Below are 22,888 nucleotides of genomic sequence, written 5' to 3'. Positions count from 1 at the left end.
TTTGTAACAAGCAGCTTATGATTTCTTTTATCTTAGGTGTTTATTATAAACTCTTCAAACATATTTCTTCTTGAGCCTGCAAATGAGATAAAAAGTCTTCTGGATGAGCACACAGATATGTGTAAACGAATTCTTAACATATATCGGTTCATGGTTGTACAAGTATCAATGGACAAAAAGACTTGGTAAAAAAATGCTTTTTTTTTTTATAGTGTATATGCACATAGTAAATTCTAGAGGAATAGTGTCTCAATAGGGCTGGTAACAGTATTGTACAGGCTTTCATTATTGAATGAATGAATGACTATAACATTTTAGGTAATAATCATGATGGCAACAATGGTCTCCTTCACTTTATCTCAAACATCTTTGATCAAACTTTACAAGATCCCTTTGTTTATCTTTCTAAGGTGGGCATTTGATGGCCTCCCCAGGAGTGAATACTGGCATGCATGTATGAATAAATGAATTTATGTATGTTTGAATGAATGATTGAATAAATGTTTGAGTGTATGAATGCCTGATTCCTGAACCTGATATTCAAGGCCTTGTACAGTCAGGCTCCTGACTACTTTTTAGCGCTTTCTCAAGCCTAAATTCTGTCCTGCAGGATGCATTCCTACCTGCCAACTTTATCAAATTGCTCTCTTTTAAGCAATCTGAAATTTTCTTGAGAGAATCTAATTCCTGTCATCTTTTCCTGTTGTTACCATAACTATCCTTAGAGTCTACCTTCCTTTCCTGACATGTTCTTCCTCTTTCCGTTCTCTTCCTTTCATTCTGTGTTTTTACCTTTGTCGTTTTGTGGTTTTGCAGTCACTAAGTCATGTCTGACTCTTTGCAAACCCCTGGATTGCAGCATGCCAGGCTTCCCTGTCCTTCACCATCTCCTGGAGTTAGCTCAAATTATGTCCGTCCAGTTGGTGATGGACATTTATACAAGTAATTTAGGAACTAAGACAATTTTGACAAGATCTACAACAGAGATGAGGATGAGATGGTTAAATAGCATCATCTATGTTGCAGATCTTTTCAAAATTGTCTTAGTTCCTAAATTACTTGTATACATGTATGTTTACCTCACTGAATTAAGATGCTCTACAAGATATATACTAATTGTCTTGTCTTTATATTTCCTACATTTCTTAGCACAGTATCATTTATTATGGATACTCTATAAAAATTTAATTGAAAGAAAAAAAGGACTTTTAGAAAGATGAGAAGAGCAGTTCTTCAGTTTTTGTAAAGATACTTGTTCATTGTAAAATTCAAACAAAGAAAAGTTTTAGAAAGAAAATGAAAGTTTCCCAGAAGCTCATTCTCTATAGGTAATCATTGTTTGTCCTTTGGTGAACGTTTGGTTCACCAAACCACATAGAGTCACATAGTGTTATGCCATATGTATGTACCAAACCTTAACTAACCTCTTGCTGGACATGTAGTTACTTATTTTGTTGTTGGAGGAGAGAAGGACAGTGAACATCCTTACTATGTATATAATTTTCCTCTTTTGACTCATTCTTTAAAAGTGGGAGTACTCAGTAAAAGAATATGCCTAGTTTGTTTTGTTACATATAGGAAAATAGTTTTATTTTTAAAAAACTTTTTATTATCCATATTGATATAGTTAGAAGTAGTTACTGTTATTAACTTATTTGGAGCACTTTTCTGTTGTCACATCTTTTTAATCTTTTTACATCTAATTTTTTCTTAATCCTTGTAGCACCCCATGAGGTAGATAATTTCTTTGTGCCTAAGAATCACCATGTAAAATTAAGTAATTTATCTTTGTTTTGAACTGTGGTTCTTCTGACTTCAGAGCCCAAGTTATTGTCCACCAATAACTTTTACTTTGAACCATTCTTTGGTAGTCCCTCCCCTTTTTTTCTTTTCATACGCTTTGAATCAATGGTCTTGAGCCAGCTTAAAGTGAGAGACTTCTGTGTGGAACACAACTTTAAATTTTTGTAGGTTCCCTTGAAGTCATAGCTTTATGAAAGATTACTCACATATTTACATTGAATTTGCAAGACCTTATAATTAAAATCATTATTGTATTATAAAGTGAAAAGTTATCTAATAATATATGAGTGAATTGGAGTTTGACCACAAATTAGAAAGTTTTACTTGGAAAATCCATTATTTATTGAATGTGTAGTTGACTTTAAATGGCTTTTTGTTTCATATAGTGAAACTGGAAACCTAAAGGTTACAAATACATTACCTCTGATTTTTACTTCATGAGCTGAATACATATATTTGTTTAGTTAATAAGTTCAGATATTGTTTGTTGAGGGATACTTTTATATTTAATTCTGCCCTCACTTCCCAGAAAACCATGATACCTACATCTGGGATCTCTTGCTGCCTCTGGCACATTTCTCACGTGGACTGTCCCACATATTGCTATGCCTGGAATGGGCCTGCAGACAAGCCAAAGAAGAGGAAGCTGTGATAGAGACTTGGGCTATTAGTCTGTCTATATACCTGCCCGAAATCCCCTTTGTCAGGTTTTTTTTTTTTTTTTTGGCATGTAGTTGAGTCAGTTTTTGAATTACCAGGTGCAACAAGGTAGTTTTATGGTCTTAAGCATTAAGGAAAGAGAGGCATGGTAAGGATAATATAATAGGATTGGGTGACTTGCGGTACACATCGAGGATAAACAGTTGAAAGATGACCAAACTAGAAAGGACAGAAAGGAGTAATGATCCTTGCTTTCTCATCAGGCTCACTGTGCTCTTTTAGTCTTAAAAGTCGGAGAAGGCACCCCACTCCAGTACTCTTGCCTGGAAAATCCCATGGATGGAGGAGCCTGGTAGGCTGCTGTCCATGGGGTCGCGAAGAGTCAGACACGACTGAGCGACTTCACTTTCACTTTTCACTGTCATGTATTGGAGAAGGAAATGGCAACCCACTCCAGTGTTCTTGCCTGAAGAATCCCAGGGACGGCGGAGCCTGGTGGGCTGCCGTCTATGGGGTCGCACAGAGTCAGACACGACTGAAGTGACTTAGCAGCAGCAGCAGTCTTAAAGTAGCATGCAGTTTTTTAAATTGAACCTGGTACAATTCTAGATATGTAGTTTCTCCGTGTTGTAAAGATGAATGAGGTAGACAGGCATCAAGGTAGAACTGTATTGTAAAGACAAATGAGTGTTCTTCAGACAGCTCCATAAGGTCACTGCTTGATTTGTGGGGTGGGGGGATGGGAGCAGTCTCTGTATTCTCACCCCTAACTCATCAGCTTTTGTACAAATTTTTATTTGATGGAGAGATATTATGGCTGAAAAATGGCTGGTGTAGATTTGGAAAATGAAAATTTATATTTTAATATTTAAAGAGTTCTGAAAATTTGAAAGATATTTGAATTATTGAAAGATAATACCATTTTTATAGCAAATATTAATTTCAAAGTTATTCATTAACCAAAAGCAAATATATGCAAGAAGGAAAAATTAATTAATTTTTTTACTTTAAGGGAACAGATGCTGCTTGTGTTGCTCAGAGTCACGGAGTCTGTACTGAAGATGCCATCACAAGCTTTTCTGCAGTTCCAGGGGAAAAAAAATATGACTTTGGCAGGTCGACTTGCAGGACCACTTTTCCAGGCAATAAAAATAAATAAATAAATAGATAAATGGGTGGATAGATATGTAATTTTTCTTAAGATTCATTGAGCCCTGAACTTGTTTCCTGGGGAAAAAAGCTTTAAATCAGAAATCATATTAAAGGAGCTTTTGTAGAGCCAAATAAAAGTTGTGTATCTAAGTAGTATGTTTGCCATACATACAAACTAACAGCCTAGCAGAATAGATGAAATACCAATCAGGCCTATGAAAAAAGTGTTAAACTGATGACATTTACTTTATCTTTTGTGGGGTACACTTTCATATGATTGCAGAAAGCTGCCAGATGTTTTTGTGGTAATGATTTAATTGTTTGCTTTATGAGTTTCCAAGTCTCTGGCATTGTTAGAAAAACAAAACTTCGTTTTAAGTTGTTCTGTAGTTAAAAAAAAGTAAATCAAGATTCTTTCCCATCACGGTATACTGTAAGACTTTATTCTCTTCACATCTTCATTTGAATTATCAGTAGTAATTGATTATATAGGAATTACATGTTGTGTTTTCCAACCGAAGGATAGAGTACTGACTTTACATGTGTAGTATATTATTTGGGAAACAGAAAGCAAAATAATGTGTTTTTAAAGACAAGACATTAAATATAAACACGTGGATAAAATGGCTCTTAATGTCAAGGATAAAAACGATCTCAGATCTAATTCTTGGCCATTTAGTGTAGTGTTTCAATTTAATATTTTTTCCCAGATAGTGCTAGTTTACCTAAAATTCTGTGCTGATAGTGAATAAATCTTTCAAATCAGCTACATTTATTATTTAAATTCCTCTTGACTTCATTAGTCTTTTATTCCCCCCCTCATCATTAGAACTAACCCAGTGGTGAGTGCTATTTTGGATGATACAATTTTGCTTGCTATATGGAATAATTTCTTCTCTGAATGGAATGGAAAGTACTAGTTATTACTGTTTTATGTCATAAACTCTGCTTATTTTTATCTTTATGTTTAATGTTAAACTTATGTAAAATTTGTTAACACTTTTAAAACACTTATTTTGTGACTGTTTCTTCAGTAGGATTTTATCTCCAGTAGAATTCTACGAAGTCTCAAGGGTATAGTCTGATCAGTAATTTCTGCCCTTTTATAAATAAGTTTTTTATTCTATGATTGAATTTGTACAGAACACCTTTAATTCCACTGGTGTCTTTAAAATCAAATTTAATTTTTTTTTTTTTTAATTTTTTTTTAAATTTTTTATTTTTATTATTTTTTTTTCCAGTGGGTTTTGTCATACATTGATATGAATCAGCCATGGATTTACATGTATTCCCAATCCCGATCCCCCCTCCCACCTCCCTCTCCACCCGATTCCTCTAGTTTACATACAAATTTTCAGAAACATGTATCAGTAAGTTAAATACATTTCTAGTAACTTTTTCTTTTAGAGTATTCAAATTGTGTAGTTAGTGATTCCAATCTTTTTTTGAGAATGTTAGTAGTTAGTTCAGTAACTACTAATTACTCAGTTATTTCAATCTGTAATGATGTGGAGACTTACCTCTTTTTGAACAATGTGTACTTAACATTAATGTAACGTACCATGAAGGGTAGTTAAACTTTAGGGAGATTTCTTTTCAGTTTTGGTAACTTGTCCTAATGTTAGAATGTTGGAAATTGGCAGCTGTTGAAATTTGGAGTAGACGCTAATGAGTGCATGTGTTACTTTTATAAGTATTATGTACCAAGAAAGGATATCATGGATATTATGTGATGTAAAGTTCTACTGGTTTGGGGATAATTTTTTAATAATTGATTTTGAACATATTTCATTATTATTATTTCTGATTATTTGTCTTTATAGACTCTTATAGTTGCCTGGATTAAAGCAAATCTAAATGTGTACATCTCTCGAGAACTTTGGGATGACTTACTCTCAGTATTGTCATCGTTGACCTATTGGGAAGAGTTAGCCACTGAATGGTCGCTGACTATGGAGACACTAACTAAAGTTTTAGCTAGAAATTTATATAGTTTGGATCTCAGTGATTTACCACTGGATAAGCTGAGTGAACAGAAACAAAAAAAGCACAAAGGGAAAGGTAAGAGTTGTTCACAGAGATGCTTCATATAAATTTGTTTAAATAATTTGGTCTGGGAGTATCAAGCCAGGGGGAGGAGTGAAGGTGAAAGTCATAATTTCTCTTAATTATTCCCTCCTTAATTTACCCTGAAGGTTAAAAATTTTCAACAGTGAAACATGTACTTACCTTGTAACTGTTATTGAAGAGCCTTAAATTCAGTGGTTCTGTGCATATCTAATAAAGTTAAGTAGTTCAGAATCTTAAATATTTTATTTTTAGCAATTAACCAAACTGAAAAATTATAAAACACTCTTCCTTCTTATCATACACATATTTTTATGAAAACTTAGAAGGTGATTTCATGTTACTGTATTTGAAAAGAAGTACTTGAGAAATTCCTTTGAAAGCATTTCCTTAGTTTTAACTAAAACCAAACATTCCCTGACTATGGATTATATATCTGTCTAATGTTAAAAAGCTGGAGAGGGACAGTAACATAGTGATTATATCAAAGAAACATGTCTTTATAATACTGGTAATAGTGCTTTATCACTAAAGTCATGTCTGACTCTTGTGACCCCATGGATGTAGCCTCCCAGGCTCCCCTGTCCATGGGATTTTTTTAGGCAAGAATACTGGAGCGGGTTGCCATTTCCTTTTCCAGGGGATTTTCCTGACCCAGGGATTGAACCTGGGTCTCCTGCATTGCAGGCAGATTCCTTACCTACTCAGCCACCAGGGAAGACTTGTATAATATTGAGTTTGCTAAGATTTTTTGTTATTAATAATTAGTTGCTATCTAGAGATTACACGAGTCACATTTCATACTTAACAGCCCAGAGTGGTAAGTATGTCAGCAAACTACTTTTTCCTGGACTGTTTATTTTCTAAGTGGCTATTATTGGCAGGTAAAGATAGAGTAACTTCCTTCACAGGATGGATTTTGGTTAGTTCATTTTCTATCCTTTTTTGGTTGTCCAAATGTTTCACTTCTATATGAAACAAGTGGGTGGCAGAGGATTTATTATCGCTTATTGTTGATGGTGTATTTTTTAAAATGTGCCTCACTTTTGGAATGTGACTTTTACACAATAAACTTCAGTAAACCCTTTCAGTACACAAGCATGTTATTTAGTTACTTTATGAGTAAACCTAAGAATCTGAGGCAGAATGGCATACATAATTTGATGCAGTTATTGATGAGGTAACAGTGCACTGAGATTGAACATCTGCATTTCTAGGAGTGGGACACGAATTTCAGAAAGTTTCAGTTGACAAGTCATTTTCTAGAGGATGGAGTCGTGATCAGCCTGGCCAAGCCCCAATGAGGCAGAGAAGTGCAACAACCACTGGTTCCCCAGGCACAGAAAAGGCAAGGAGTATAGTACGGCAAAAAACTGTTGGTATGTACTTTTTAAAATCATGAGAATTGTATGCAGCCATACGTTTATAGTTCTTAGTAACAATGTATGTAAACACACAGTTTTCCTATCAGTTGTTTTTTTGTTGTTAAATGAAAAACTGTAGCAAAATTTTTTTCAGGAATACTTGGAGTCTGATGACATACTGTGTTATTCCTTTATGCTAGTAAGATGTATCTTACATTACTGTTTTTATGTAGTTTATTTTACCATTGATGTCAATAATTTAAAATTGTTATTTTACAGAATTGAGAAGTAGAACTCTGGTTCACTCTACAGAACTCATGCATTAACTGATGCAGTTTCTAATAAACATGAAAAATAGGGTAGCTTATTTTCAGTGCTACAATTATGTAATTATATTGGCTGCACAGACTTCCAGTGAGGAATTAACGTTTTCTTTTTATAGGCAACTGAGGCTAAGGTAGAGTATATTGCTAGGTTCCTTGCTGCCTTTAACAGGTAGGGAAGACATTTCTAGTCTTGGAAATATCAACAGAGGTCAATGATGGAAAGAATTTCTGGATGTGGGATCACTCGCATACTGTGAACCTGGTTACCATCTCACTTCTTTACCTCTCAGATTTAAAACTTGGCCTTCATCATAGTAGAAAGAGTGCTGCAGTGAAAAGCAAGAGGACTTTGTCCTCATCTCTTCCACTCTCATCACTAAGTAGCCAGATAACCTTGAATAATTTACTGAACTTTCTAGGCTTGATTTACTTCATCTGTGTAGTTGGAATGACAATATCTCACATGCCTGAAACAAAAATTGCTTGAAGTTACTTTAGGCTTTACAATCTGTGATTCTATGAAAGTGGAATTTTTTTGTGGGAATATATCTATATTTTATAGAGTCAATGAAAAATACTTATTTTAAATAAATTTAAAGTTGTTGTAGGATACGTCTCTATAAAATGAGGTGTTCTAAAGTGTTAAGAATTAGAGTTCTAAAGGAAGAAACAAGTAGAGAATAGGGAAATTAAAGGGTTTAAAAGAATTTAAAATGTTTAGTTTAAAATTGTTCAAAAGAATACTTTCACAGTTGTCTCCTGCCTGTAAAATAACTATAGAATTATACTGATGTATGTCAAGCAAGAAGAGTAAGAAATTATACAAGGAAAAAGGATATTGGATAAACATTAATATAATACTTAGACACTTTGGTATAGAATTATATTTTGAAATTTTTAATGGAACATGTTGATTACATCTGAAATGCCTTTCTTCATTTTATGTTAAGGTCACATGTATAGAAAATATTTCTGTATTGGTTAAGAAGGAATTCTTCTAAGTTTAAAATTTTACTTTATTTTACTTAAAAATAGAATATTTTTTAAAGGTTATATATATTTTTCTGATTATAGAGGTAATTTATGCTTAATGTGAAAGATAAAAGTTTAAGGAAGCACAAAAACATCTTAGGTGTCTAATGAGAAGAAATCATGGCTAACATGATGGCATATTTCTAATCTTTATAAAAGCATATAATGATTAAAATACTCATCTTAAGTGCATGCCTGACTATAATTACTTTGTAATACCTCTGTCAAAATCTTATCTGGCTTGTTCATTGGACTGACCAATCAAAAGTTTAATGCATAAAAAATTTTGTTTAGAAAGGTGCTTACATAAAGTTAGAAAGTACTAAAAGGGGCAACACATTAGATTAGGATATTCTTTAGACATATATTTTCTTAAGTTTTTAATTTTTTAGGGAATGTACATAGTTAAAAATTCAAACTGTGATAAAGCATATATGTGTTCTAATAAGTCATTCCTGCATCACTGCTCCTCACCCACCCAGGTCACCTCACTAGAAATAACTGCTATTACTAGTTTTTGAAGATGTTTCTAAAACTGTGCATATAGTATAATGTATGCATGGCTTTTAGTCATTCAAATGAAAAATACTTGTACTCACAGTGGAAGCTTTGTTGTAAGCATTGAGGATACATGTGAGAACAAACTTAATACATTGAAGCTGACAATTCTTGCGTCAGGGGAGACACAATCAGATAAACCAAACATCAGGCAGTATTACATGCTGTGAAGAAAAGTAAAACAGGGTAAGGGGGAAGAGTATAAGGATAGAGAAATGGGACTGTGTTAGATAGGGAGGTCAGTGAAGACCTGTCTAATCATACAAGAAGAGAGACCTGAATAAACTGAAAGGAACCATCTAGGGAAAAAGTGTTCCAGGCAGAAGGAAAAGAATAAAAGCCGTAGTCTTAAGAGTGTGCTTTTATTTAAGGAAGAGTAAAGAGGCCAGAGTGAGTGAAGTGTAGAGTAAGAAAGACAAGAGTGCAAGGAGATGAAGTCAAGCTGTAATGCTATACCTTAATGATTATTGCATGTCAGAAAATGTCCAACACCTTGCATCAGATGTACGTTACATGACAGTACCATAATTTAACTTGTATCCTGAAGATGAACTTTCACTTTATTTCAGTTTTGTGGTGTTAAAAATGACACAGAATATAGTTATGAATAGTTCTGTAACTTGAGCTTGTATGCGGATATGTCTGTAGGTTTAGTCTATAGTATTTGAAATTAAATTGCCCTTAAAACAATGAAATACTACATATCTATCAGAAATGTTGAAATCCAGAACATTTATAACCCCAAATGCTGACAAGGATATGGAGCAACAGTAATTCTCATTGGTTGTGGGACTGCGAAATGGTACTGCCACTTTGGAAGATGATTTCGTAGTTTAGAAAAGTAAACATATTCTTACTGTAGACTCAAACCACCTTTGGCATTTATCCAGGTAAGTTGGAAACATATGTCCACACAAACATTGGCACGCAAATATCTGTAGTAGCTTTATTCGTAAACTTGGAACTTATGCCAAAACTTGGAATCAACCAAGATATTCTTAAATAAGTGAATAATTTAACAAACGGTGGTACATCTATACAGTGGAATATTATTCTTTGAAAAGGTACAGTGAGCTATCAGGACATGAAAAAATTATGGAAGAGCTCCGAATGCTATTGCTAAGTGAAAGAAACCAATCTGAAAATGTTACATATACAGCGATTGCAACTATATGATATTCTGAAGAAGGGAAAACTGAAGAGACAATAAAAAGACTGCTGATTGCCAAGGAGTGGAAAGCAGGGCCACGAGGAGGGAGGAATAGGTGGAGCACAGAGGGTTTAAATAGAGCAGTGAAACTATTCTGTATGATACTATGATTCTGTATGCATGTTATACATTTGTTAGAAGCCTGTAGAATGTACAGCACAAAGAGTGATCCCTAATGTAAACTATAGACTTTTGTTAATAACACTATGCTTTGAAGCTTAGAAGCCAGGCAGTAACTTCTCTAGTTATGAAAGTCCTTGATGGCTTCTTCCAGTAGAAGCTGTTATGTCCACATTGAAAGTCTGTTGTATAATGTAGCTACCTTTGTTAATGATTTTAGTTAGATCTTCTGGATAGCTTACTGCAGCTTCTGCTTCACCACTTGCTGCTTCCTATGTACTTTTATGCTATGAAGGTGGCTTCTTTCCTTACATCTCATGAATCAACTCTGCTAGCTTCAAACTTCTGCAGCATCTTCACCTCTCTCAGCCTTCTTAGAATTAAAGCGAGTTAGGGCCTTACTCTGGATTAGGGTTTCGCTTAAAGGAATGTTGTGGCTGGTTTGATATTTCCAAATAACTTTCTCTTTACCAGCAATTAGACTGTGTTGCTCTCTTATCGTTTGTCTCTGCAGTCTTAATTTTCTCCAAGAATTTTTCGTTTGCATTTACAATTTGACAGTTGGGGGCAAGCAGTCTAGCTCTTGGCCTATATTGACTGTTTACATGTCTTCCTCACTAAACTTAATCATTTCTATTAATAGCATTTGATTTAAAGTGAGAAATGTGTGACACTTCCTTTCACTTGAACACTTAAGAGATCATTGTAGGGTAATTCATTGAAGTTGGGCCAGTTTCAGTGGCTTTACAGAGATTCTGTGATAATAAGCTTTAAATTAGTAAATCCCCCCAAATCCCCGTAGCTAATTCATTGTAAGTTATTTTCTATAGTGTAGATTGCACATCTTTGAGGCACTTAACAGATTTCCAGGTAAACATAAAGATAGTAACAGATGGAGGGGTGTCTTTTTGAAGAATTCATTCAGGATCATAGCACACAAACTTACATCATAGTGATTATGGGGAAAGTTCCAAGGGAAATGCCCAAGCTCTTGCTTCAAGTTGGCGGTAGAAAAGAAGGAAAAGAAGGAATTGTTATTTCCAAGGAATTACCTAACCCAACGGGGAAAACATCAAGAAAGCTTGTAATTCATCTGTGGAATCGAGAATTTGATTCAATTTGGTTCTAAAATATATCTTTTTAATCACATCTGATTATCACTGTAGATGGTCTTTTACCTTTTGTGTTGATAAGCAGCACTTTAGGTTTTACCTTTGTGTTTATATCTTTGTTCTAACAAGTTTTAAGGAATGATTATCTTGAAGTCAACATAACTTTTATTTCAAATTGGATCATAAAATAGTTGGCCACTTTCACAAGAGGGAGAGGAAGCCAGCAGAAAAACATGATTAGGGTCAGACTCTTTTCATTTTGTATATGGTTCCCATTTTAAAATACGCTTAACCTTTAGTATACTACATGGGAAGTCATACACTGAAGGCACATTGTTGCCTTTTCTTAACATATTGCAACCTTCCACATTTTGCTACACATAAACTTATAGAAAAGCTACTCTTAAAGAATCCGTTATTTTTCCAACATTAATAAATTTGGGGAATAGGGACTCTTAGATTATTCTTTTCCAGTGATAAACTCTATTGCATACATCTAGTTTTTGGTTAGTAATTTTTTTGGTTTTCTCTTCTATATGTTCACAATGAACACTTTAGTTTTTTTCAAATGATTTTGCTGTGCTATCCAAATATAGGTACTCAGTCAGTAAAGATTTGTTGAGCTCATATGTGCCAGACACTGGAGATATAAGGATAAGAAGATACAGTTTTTGCCTTTGCAAAACGGGTAGGCCTATAAAACGTACAGTCCACTCAAAATAGATCATAAGCTTTGTGAAAAAGAGGAATTCTTGTTTGTTTTGGTAACTGCTGTATTGCTAGTAAATTAATTATGTGCGAAAGTCTTAAAACTTCACAGATGAGGTGACATTTTATATATGAAGGAGTGTCAAGAAGAAAAGAAGACCAAGTATATTATGAACCCATAAGGCCATGTTGTGAAAGAGCATGGAATTTTCAAGAAATGGTATAAAATTCTGTATGGCAGTAGCATGGAATAACAGTAGGGAGGAGATGAAGTTTCAGTGGATATTGTGGTTGGATTGCAAAGGCCCTGATACACTTAAGGGATTTAGGGATTTAGGCATTGGGGAACCAGCTGTTTCTAATAATCAGGAAAACCTAATATTTTTGAAATGATGGTAACATTCAAATATATATGTGTATATGTATTATTAATGTCACCATTACACTGGATTTTATGCAATATTGTTTCTTTTAAAATCTTCATACCTTCATTTATTCAAGAATCTCTAAATGTTAAAAAGTACTTGAGTTAAAAACTTGACTATTATTTATTTCTAAGTGTGTCAAAATTTGCCTTTAATTTTGCAAACTGGTTACTTTTCCTTTAAGAAAATACCAAATACAACTAAATACAAATGAAAAAAATTTTTAATTTAATCTTTTAAGTTTTAATGTAATATATAAGTTTTTATGTAATATAGTTAAGATTTGAATAAACACAGACTTAGTTTTCTCAATAACTTGATTCTTCATGCTGATTCCAAATGCTATTTTCTATAAATATTTTTACTTAAAAATTTACTGTTATCTTTAAATAAGAGATACTGATTTAATTAAACATTCTTCTTCTATCAGGAACAGATACTAACCATGAGATTCAATCCTTTAGATTATGAATTACATACAATTCTCTAAAAAAGACCTGTGAGTAACTTTGAAACTTTATTAGGGAAAAGTATGAAAGTAGGAATTTGCTCTTGGAATTCAGCTTCATTAAGAAGAGTGGCTCAGAAAAATGCCCAAATATGGTACCCAAAATCTCTTGAAACTGTTGGTATGGGTTCTTTTCAGTGTTTCTGTTCAACGAACTTTTCAGTCTTTAGTTTTGAGAACATAGTGCTAATTAAAGTGTATGCTGTTTTTAATGCTACACCACTGTAATTGCTAATAATGAAAAACAAATCATTTTCCTGCTTTACACAAAGAATTTACATTTGAAATGTCATGTGTGTTCTCTGATTTCTTTTCTTACAGCTTGCCAGTATTTGCCGTGCTGAAATGTTTTAATTTAAGATTTCCTTCCTTTGTATCTTTTAGTTTTCTCTGTTGCTGCTTTTTCTATGACACAAGCCTTTCATTATAGTCACTCTTCTTTTTTCCTTCCCCACTTCTTTCTTTTCCTTTTTTAAAGCCATGAGAAGCCGATCCATTGGTGAATGTGCTCTGCCATCGGCCTATATACGCAGTGCTAAAAGTGCTCCTGTTCTGATCCATACTTCCAAACCCTTCTTGCCTGATATTGTTCTCACTCCCCTTTCTGATGAGCTTTCAGGTAGTGCCACCTCTGCTAATTTCTGCACCACCTTTTTCACTTTTTAATCCTTCTGCTTTCAAATTTTGCTTAATCAAATAAACTCTTCAAAGTTAATTTCTTTGGGGGAGGTGTGGGAAATTGGGAAAGTGGTTGAGAAATCAACATTTTGAGTTATTTGAACTCTAATGCTATCCTTGCAGTTCATTCTGGAAGTGCTAAGTTTAGTGCTGTGCCAATGACCAATATTTGGGGTTGTAAATGGCTGGGGTTTTTTTTTTTTCTGTTCATGTCTGATTTTTTTTCTTCTCAGGTAGTCAGGTGAAGTAGTAATATATATTTATAATTTCTTGTATAATGTCATCATTTGTCTGAATATATGGTAAATATTAAATAATGCATTCTCCACCATCTGTAGTAATGAAATTTAAGCTAGGGGAATCAAGTATATAAACGAAAATTTGCTTTGGAATACATCTTTGTATTAGATTATGGTAGTGTATAGAATTCTAATAACTAATTTTTAAACCAAATAACAAAACCATTCTGTGAAGCCCCAATTTCTAAGGAGCCTCAGAATCTTTCCTCAGAAAGTGGTCAGCTTTCCACTTCTGCCTCGGGCCCTTTATCTAAAATATTGGGATGATCTCCTCTTTAATAAGGCATAATTAGCATAATAAAATGCATAGTTCCTAGGTTCATTTCAGTTAGATTTGAGAATTGTACACCATCATCATCTTTCCTCCCAAACAAAATATAGAATATTTCCATTACTCCCAAAATTTCCTAGAGACACTTTCAAGTCAGTCTCTCTCTCTCTCTTTCACACACACACACACACACACACACACACACACACACTGTCATTTCTACCACCTTAGCTTAGTTTTTTCTTTAAAAATTTTTTTCTGTATGACTAGAATCTTATAGTGCCTTGTCTTTTAGACAGAAGCAAGTTTGTTTTTAGTATACATTTGGTACTTGAGCAATGCAAGGGTGAGGGTTGCTGTCCTTCCACATTATCCAAAATCCATGCACATTATCCAAAATCCATGTATATGTAACTTTACAATGAGCCCTCCACTTCTGTGGTTTCACATGGGCAGATTTGATCAACCACACATAGTGTAGTCCTGTAGTACATACTTATTTATTTGTAAAAACCCACAAAAAAATGGACCCACACAACTTAAGGGCTTCTCTGGTGGCTCAGTGGTAAAGAACCCACCTGCCAATGCAGGAGAGGCAGGTTCAATCTCTGGGTTGGGAAGATCCCCTGGAGAAGGAAATGGCAACCCCCTCCAGTAATCTTGCCTGGGAAATCTCATGGACAGAGGAGCCTGACAGACTATAGTCCATGGGGTTGCAAAAGAGTCGGATACAGCTTAGTGACTAAGCAGCAGCACAGCTCAGAGCCCTGTTCAAGAGTCCGCTGTACTCATTATGCAAAATGTGCTGGCTTAAAGAAAGTTACTTGTGCATCCTTGGGTGCTTTCCTATCGTTTTCTTAGGAGTGTTTCTCTCATATTGTGACTTTTGGTGAGGTTACTGATTTTTATTTTTTAACAACCTATCTTTGTACCCTTTTAGTTCCTCATGAACTGTAGGCTTATGTGAGAGAAGCTGCATTTTTATTAATAATGTTATTTCAAGTTCATGAAGGTCCCTTCCACCATCCCTAATCCTGGTAGGGTCAGACATTTTTCCCAAGAGGAGGTACATAAGTGAAAGCTAAAAAGGAACGTGAACTATGTTTTTCATAGTCTAATCTCTCCCCCTGATGTAAGCGGGCTTAGTTGAGCTCATAATAAATACTTCCTGGGTGCATCATCTTAAGAACAGAAGTTGAGGTTTCTATAACTGCTTGACCAGTAAGACAATGAAACTACCCATAGACAATCACTCTAGCTTTTGGTTAGAACTATAATTTTCCAGAAAAATATTTACCTGATACTCTTGAATACTTACATGGCAAAAAGACACTCCTTTTAATTCTTTTATATTTGTTTTAACATACTATGATTTCTTTCTAAGAATGAACTGTCAGTTTTCAGTGTACCCTATTGTTATCTAGCCCTTTTTTCTCAAGTATTCTGGGTTAGATGACCATTCAGTCTACATTGTTGTAAATGTGATTCTATGTGGTATAACTTTATATTGATAGACTAAACTAATTGAGTCGCTGAATATCCTTGAAGAGTTTTTCTTAAGCTCCGGGAACTATTTCAAGGCCATTGACATAGTCAGTGACATGAGTTCTCAACATCAAACTCATCTGATGTTGAACAAATATTTCCTCCCAGACTTGTGTCTGTCTCTGGTTTTGATATAATATCCTGGGGGTTGCAGGAGATCTTTATTTTTTAAAGCTCTGCAGTTAGTGCTGGTGTCTGGGCAGACACATTTTCCGTGTCGTGTCTCCTATATCACCAGATTGTACTTTTACATATATGGTAGCCCAGTCTAGCAGTCTTTATTTTCCTGAAAAAACAAAGAGAAGTCAGAAATCTCAATAATTTTTCTTAAGTAAATTAGCTTTCACTGCCAAAAATAATACTTTCATGATAGAAGGCATGTAAAAGAACATAAGCATGGTAGGCAATTGACTTTTGCAACTGTTGTTACTATTTTCTAATCAAGTACTGTCTCAGTCTGAAATTGTTTACAGGCCCACTTTCTTCCCAGTTAGTTCTCAAAACTGCTTATTTGTTTGCCACATTTGATGCTGTTAAATTCCAGGCTGTCTAAGCCATGTTACATAGACTGCTAAGGTTATTAGCAGTACTTCATTATTTGAATTGAGCACTGTAGAGCAAAATGTTTTTGATCTTTCAACTTTTATTTTCTGAGTATCAGGAGAAAGAAGATGGTATGTCTCATGCCCCATCTTGTTCCTAAGATCTGCCTAATCAGGAGAAGAATTTCCTATCTAATCAAACAAGTAGGCCCTTCTTTGCACAATCAAGGAATTTATTCCTTCTCACCAATATGTGATAGTAATTTTCTACAATTTTTGCACCTAGAACACCAGCAGATTCTAGTGTAATTCTAAATTAGAATTTTTTTCACTGAAATAATTTGTGTTAATTCTTTTAAAAGTACATCTCAAGAAAAATTTGAAGCTAACTTAAACACAGTATTATTTAACATGTTTGCAAACAAATACTAAATCTGTATAATTTTCTTATAAAAAATATATTGGTAATTTATCTATTTCCAGAATTTGAGTCAAGGAAACAACATTAAAAGGGTAAGAGTAGATGATAGTTTAGTATTTTAAATTTTAGTAGTCTAAAATTAATTATTTTAGCTTGGTTTATTGCTTTTCAGTCTTTCCGTATGATTTAATGATGTGGATACTGCTTTGAATTACCTACAAAGTGAACATCTAGTCTTAAAAAGATGTAGAGTTTTTGCTAGCCTCTACTAATAATAATTCTTAACTTACCTTGAAGGTACATTTTCATTATAGCCCAAATAGGCAAAAAAAAAAAAAAAAACAAACACTCTTTTAATTACATAAAGGACATTGTCTTTTCCTTCAGGTAATTCCAAAAAAAAACCTCGAGCCTCTAAATAACATCAGTTTCTACATGTATTAATATAAATGATTTTATGAACTCAAAAGCTATAAAAATATTGCCACTCATAGCTGCTGTTTGTGATTAACTGGGAATAGAATTTAGCTTTGGTAAAAGGGATTTGGGTACTTTTTTCTGTACCTCGTTTTAGAAATTATTAAAATTTTCCAGTAGTGCCTTAGTATTATAAATTAAATTTTTCCCCTTGAGAAACTAGCTTGATATTTTACTAGTTAGCAGCTACTAGTTTTTAATATAAAAGATATGCTTCCCTTCTACCAGTATTTATTGAGCCCCTACTATGTGACAAGAGCTATTTCAGACAGTGTAGATATGGTCATGTTAATATAAAAAAAGAAAATCCTGAAAAATGGTAAATTCAGTGAAAAGAGTTTTTTTTTTTTTTTTGGTTACATGTTACAAGCTAATATTACACTTTCATTTACAGCTTATCTTTTCAAAATATCAAAGAAAACTCTTTTTGAAACACAACATTCAGAAAAAACTACGTTTTAATCCAGAGATGATTTCCAACACTTTAATGGTAAAACATCATGAAGCAAATCTAGAGATGAAACTTGACATTTCAAGTACTTTTTAGGCTCTATAGGAAGCATTTTTTCAATGTTCACTTATTTTTTTAAGTTTATTAAAAAACTTTTTTCTTGTTTTGTTCAGTCATTGGTTAGTGATTCTTTAGATTGAACTAATTTAATTAGACACTTATTCAAGGTAAAATGTAAGCAGCGTAATTAAATAGTTTTAAAGGCCATGTCTGTTTTAACCTGTTACTACCCTTATTTTCAGCAATCTAATACAAAGTTTACCCGTTGTGTTTTTCTGTATAATTTACTAATACTTGTAGTTGACCTAAGTTTTGATTCCTAAGATTCTTAGCTTTATAGAGATAAATTACTGTGCTGATTTATCATTTATTAATTGTAATTTTTAATTATTTCATGAATACATAATATATATTATTCAGGAGATAAGAACATGGACTAATTTTTGCCTTCCTTCAAATCCCAGCTCTCCACGTCCTAGCTGTGTATCCTCAGGCAAGTCTTATAGTTTCTTCATGTGTAAAATGGGGATAACACACCTAACTAATGAGGCTGTTGTGAGGATTAAATGAGTTAATGTATGTAAGATGCTTAGAACAGTGCATGTAGGAAGGGCTGTACAGTCGGTCCTTCTTGTCCAAGGTTGGCTGAATACAAGTAAACCTGTTGGTTTGGAGAGCCAACTGTATTTATTGTACTTGGCCATTTTATATAAGAAACTTGAGCATCTGTGGATTTTAGTTTCCATGGGGCCTTCTGGACACCAGTCCCCAACGAATACAGGACAGCTGTGTATGATTGAGCTGTCATTTAGACATTATCTTCAGTAAGGTTCAGGGTTATTTCTTTAAACTTAAAGCCTTGTTAGAGTCAGTTTTGCTTAATTTCAAGTGCTGATTTTGATTTCCTCTCGGCGGTTACTTTCTTCTTTGATTTTATGCAAGTAGTATTAGTGTTACATGCCCGGGTAAGAACTGTATTTAAAACTTAAAACTTTCAGAAAGCTTTTTTGTTGAAACTTAGATTTATTAATAGTACATTATTAGAAAAATATTTTCATTGTCTTCAAAGCCCTTGCCCTCTTAGACTTGAAAGTTTTTTAGATATTCATATGTACTAACAAAAGTTTAGGGAAAAAACAAGCTGAAATAATGGCTAAATTTCCTAACATGCAACATGAAGACTGGATTTTGGAGGAAATGCCTAAAAACAGAACTTCACAGTAATCTTTATTGGTTTCTTTAGAATGGAAAAAGTATGAGATTATCAATAAAGGAAACTAAACATTAAAACTAATGTTCAGCTTTTTTCCTGAAGTTCATACATTTTCTAGTCTCAGCATTAGATTTTAATAAGGTTTTAATATCTTGATTTTAAATTTGCAGCTAAAAAAATAATTCCAACTATAAAATTCTTAATAATTTTTATAGAAAAGTTATATAATCTGTATTCCTTGATGAGTCCTTTTAGAATATTTTGTGGGAAGAAACTGGAGTGCATGGTGAATATAATCTCTTGGCAGAGATTCTTATGACCTATTATGGGACACAAACCAGAAATACTTAGCATTTGTCAAGATGCACAAATATGCATTACTTATCTACTACAGTAATACAATATATGCATAAAGTTTCTGCGGAAATGCTTTGTTTTTCATTTAGAAGAATTTGTAAGTGAACTGTATGAAGAAGAAAGCTAACATTTTTTAAAAGTATTCTCAACTTAATGATAAGGAGTTGTTTCAACTTTAGGAGATAGTTTATATTTGATGTGTATTGGGAGTCTCAGTGTATATCTTCAGGAATATAGTGCGATTTTAGTATATCACAAACTGCTCTTGATTTGAACTTAGTGTAAGGTGGCTCCTTTTGGACCTCATACAAAGAAAGTGATATCAGTGAAACAGCAGAGGTACCAGCCTCTCTTCATCCCTCACATAGATCCTGAGAATATTTTGAATTACTGTCCCCATCTTATAAATAAGAAAACTTGCTTCTCAGAGTCTGGAGTAAGAAAACCAAAGTTTTAGATCTTGCACCATTTCAGTAAATATATCTGTGATCTTGGACAAGTAACTGTTCTCTCTGGATCTGAATCTCATTTTCATCACTTACAGTTCTGTTACTTTTAATCTGTGCATTACAAGCCTAATGAATACCAATATCAGATTTTTTGACTTTTGACTCTTTGTCCCTTTTTCATGATATTTTTTGGTATTTTTCTGTCTTTCAGTAAAATGCCAAGATGTTTTTGTAGACATGACATTTTATCAGTAGTAAAAGTTTTAATTTGTATATATCTCTACAATTAAATAGTATTTCATGTTGTGATTTTCAATTTTGTATATATTTTTGAAGACTTGTCATATACTTAGCACTTCAGGCACTAAAAACAATGTAATGACATGGAACACTAAGCCTGCTTCTCAAACTTGAGAGAGTAGTTTCCTCTCTTTAGGACTCAGCTTGTTCAGTAGGAGAGTTAAATAATCTATAATGTCCATTTTGACTCTCAAATCTGTAATTTTTAAAAGAAATGTAAGAAGCTGTAGGTGCATTTTTTAGGGTTCAATGGTTACCTAGTGGAATGGGCCAGTGTTTGGCAGAGGAGATTTCTTCCTAGTAGATTAATGCTGTTTGTGTCAGAAATGAAAAAGTACATTTTTTTTAGCAGTGTATTGATTTTATTTGATAGGGTGAATAGATTTTGCAGGGTAGGGGTAAATAGATTTTAATAGTATAATAAAATAAAGTAAAATACCTCAGTAGAACAGATAACTAGTTTCCTGACAAAGAGAACTTTAGGAAGAGGATGGAGATTTTCTTGTGTAATAAGTGATCAAATAGATAAGCAAAATTTGAAGAAAAGGTGATATTTTTTGCTTGATAAGGAAGGAAACAGGAATTTATGAGACCCTGTGCGTTTCTGTAGTGGGATACTAAGATCAGCTTTTTTGTGTTAAGATCTACTTTTTTCTACCTGAAACTTTATTAAGAAAAATTGAATAGCAAGTTTGAATTGCTTGATTTATTGGCACAGCTCTATCTTTAACTGCACTTCCAAATGTTTCATCACCTCACTGTCTGTCCTATGCATGTTAACGTTTTAAAATGTATTCTGATAGTTTTCTAATTCATTTATACTACATGCTATATTGGCTTGTGCCCATCATTATTTAAAACCAAATTTGTAGATTTTCTTTCATTGAGCTTACAAAAAAACCTCAAAAATTTTTATTTTTAAGCATATGCTTAGAAAATGGTTGAAATTAATACTTTTTTGTGTGTGTTTGTATAGTTTCTACTCTATAATTTTTCTTTTTCTTTTCTATTTTTTTTTTATAGATATTGATGATGCTCAAATACTTCCTCGTCCAACCAGAGTCAGACATTTTTCGCAAAGTGAAGACACTGGAAATGAAGTTTTTGGTGCTTTGAGTGAGGAGCAGCCATTGCCTCGAAGTAGCAGCACTTCTGACATCTTGGAACCATTCACTGTTGAACGAGCCAAAGGTGCAGTTCCTGTCATTGACAGTTCATCCCGTCACGCACCGAGCTTGCAGAGTTCCACAGAGGCTTCTTCAATAACTAGATCCACTGAGAGCCACATCACTGACACTCATAGTAGAGAGTCTTCTCTGGAAGTTGGTGATAGCATATATGACCATCTCTGTCACTTAATAGATCCAGTAGAACTTGCAGATTCAGCTTTTGAACAAATCCAGTACATTGACCTTGAAGGAGATGATGATCTTCTTTCCTCCCTGAAAGAATATTTTAAGGAAACCCAAGAAAGTCACAGTAAAAACGAGTTAGATAAAGATGCAGCTTTGCAGGAGGTGATCTCTGTTGCAGTAAATAAGGATGAAAGGTCATCCTTAGATAAATTAGAGTACATAGACCAGGAAAGTAAATCAGAAAATACCACCTCTTTTGTTGGAACTCCTGAAAACATACAGTTTCAAAAAGAACCAAACTCCACTGTCTTCACAAATATTAGTGCACCCAACCAGTTAGACAGCTTTATGAAAGCAAAAACTTCTGAAAAATGTAAACAGCTAAACAATGATAAACAGTCATCGGAACCTAGTTTAGGTAGCCCTTGTGATAAAGAAAAGAGAAAACATCTGTACAGACAAACAGCCACAGAATTAGATGCCTGTATAGATATAGCACTAGCTGAAAAGGTTAAGGGTGTGCAAATTAATGAAAAAATCACTGCCCCACATGTTTTGCATGCCAAGAAAACGACACTAAAAGCACCTGTTAACCGTAGAATGCCTCATGTTACAAGCACTAGCAAGCTTTCTCCAACTAAAAGGAGCTTGTCTGAAACAGTAACTCACAGAGCCAAAATCATGAAAATTGCTACTAAAAAGCGAAATAGTGTTCATGTTACTTTTAGACCTTCTACTGAGTCAGTCCAGTTTTATAATCCTCTGGAAAACAAAGAGGCTCCATGGAAGATGAGACTGCGAAAGCTCAGTGGCTTTAGTGGTGGTAGTAATAGCAACACCAGCATCCCCCACACCAGCTCCAACAGTGCTGCAGAGCTGGTAAAGCCTGGTGTGTACAGGCCTCTAGACACAATTAGTGCCGCCTCAGCCAGCAGTGAAACAATTAAGGAAACAACAGAGATGCCCACCGCCATATTACAGAAGGAAGGAACCGCAACTGATCAGTTAGGTAGTCGTAGTACCATTAAGTCATCAAGTCATGAGGCAGGACTGCAGCAGGGCTCCCTGGGTGGCGTTTATAAAACTGTTGTCCATGCTCTTTCGAAGCCGAAGGCAAATGTTTCCCCACAGAGGCAGAACAGAATGCCACCAGAGGCTCCACTGAGGGATCTGTACAGTCATGTAATGGGCTATTTTGGAAGGAAAGCTGCAGGTGAGCACTAACAGTGTGCAGAGCGCAAAAGGAGAAGACAGCACCAGTTTGGCTTAATGCAACTGAAGCAAGCTCTAAGCAATCAAAAAGCTTTGGGATGGTCACTGCTTTCTCTCTGTTTGGTTATGCATGCGCCTTTCCCCAGCTGTATTTTTCCCAGCATAAAGTGTTTATTTAAATTACTAATTTCCCTTATAAAGCATTTAGTTAAA

General features: G+C 34.2%; 1 protein-coding gene across 9 annotated transcripts in view; it reads left to right on the top strand.

Annotated features, from left to right (window-relative positions):
- RALGAPA1 (Ral GTPase activating protein catalytic subunit alpha 1) overlaps positions 1-22,888 on the top strand; it is a 216,638-nt gene that overhangs the window by 82,121 nt on the left and 111,629 nt on the right. For 5 of the 9 annotated variants that reach the window (XM_043921231.1, XM_043921230.1, XM_043921235.1 and 2 more), the window contains 6 exons: positions 37-185; positions 3,476-3,605; positions 5,439-5,676; positions 6,900-7,061; positions 13,524-13,664; positions 21,132-22,676. In XM_043921231.1, the coding sequence (XP_043777166.1) occupies positions 37-185; positions 3,476-3,605; positions 5,439-5,676; positions 6,900-7,061; positions 13,524-13,664; positions 21,132-22,676 (2,365 nt within the window). The remainder of the gene's footprint in view (positions 1-36; positions 186-3,475; positions 3,606-5,438; positions 5,677-6,899; positions 7,062-13,523; positions 13,665-21,131; positions 22,677-22,888) is intronic. The other 4 variants (XM_043921237.1, XM_043921238.1, XM_043921236.1 and 1 more) reach the window with 3 other exon arrangements.

The sequence above is a fragment of the Cervus elaphus genome, chromosome 13 (genome assembly GCF_910594005.1).
Source record: "Cervus elaphus chromosome 13, mCerEla1.1, whole genome shotgun sequence".
Lineage (NCBI taxonomy): Eukaryota > Metazoa > Chordata > Mammalia > Artiodactyla > Cervidae > Cervus > Cervus elaphus.
Note: the sequence above shows the minus strand (reverse complement) of the source record. Positions and strands in the feature narration are given on the sequence as shown.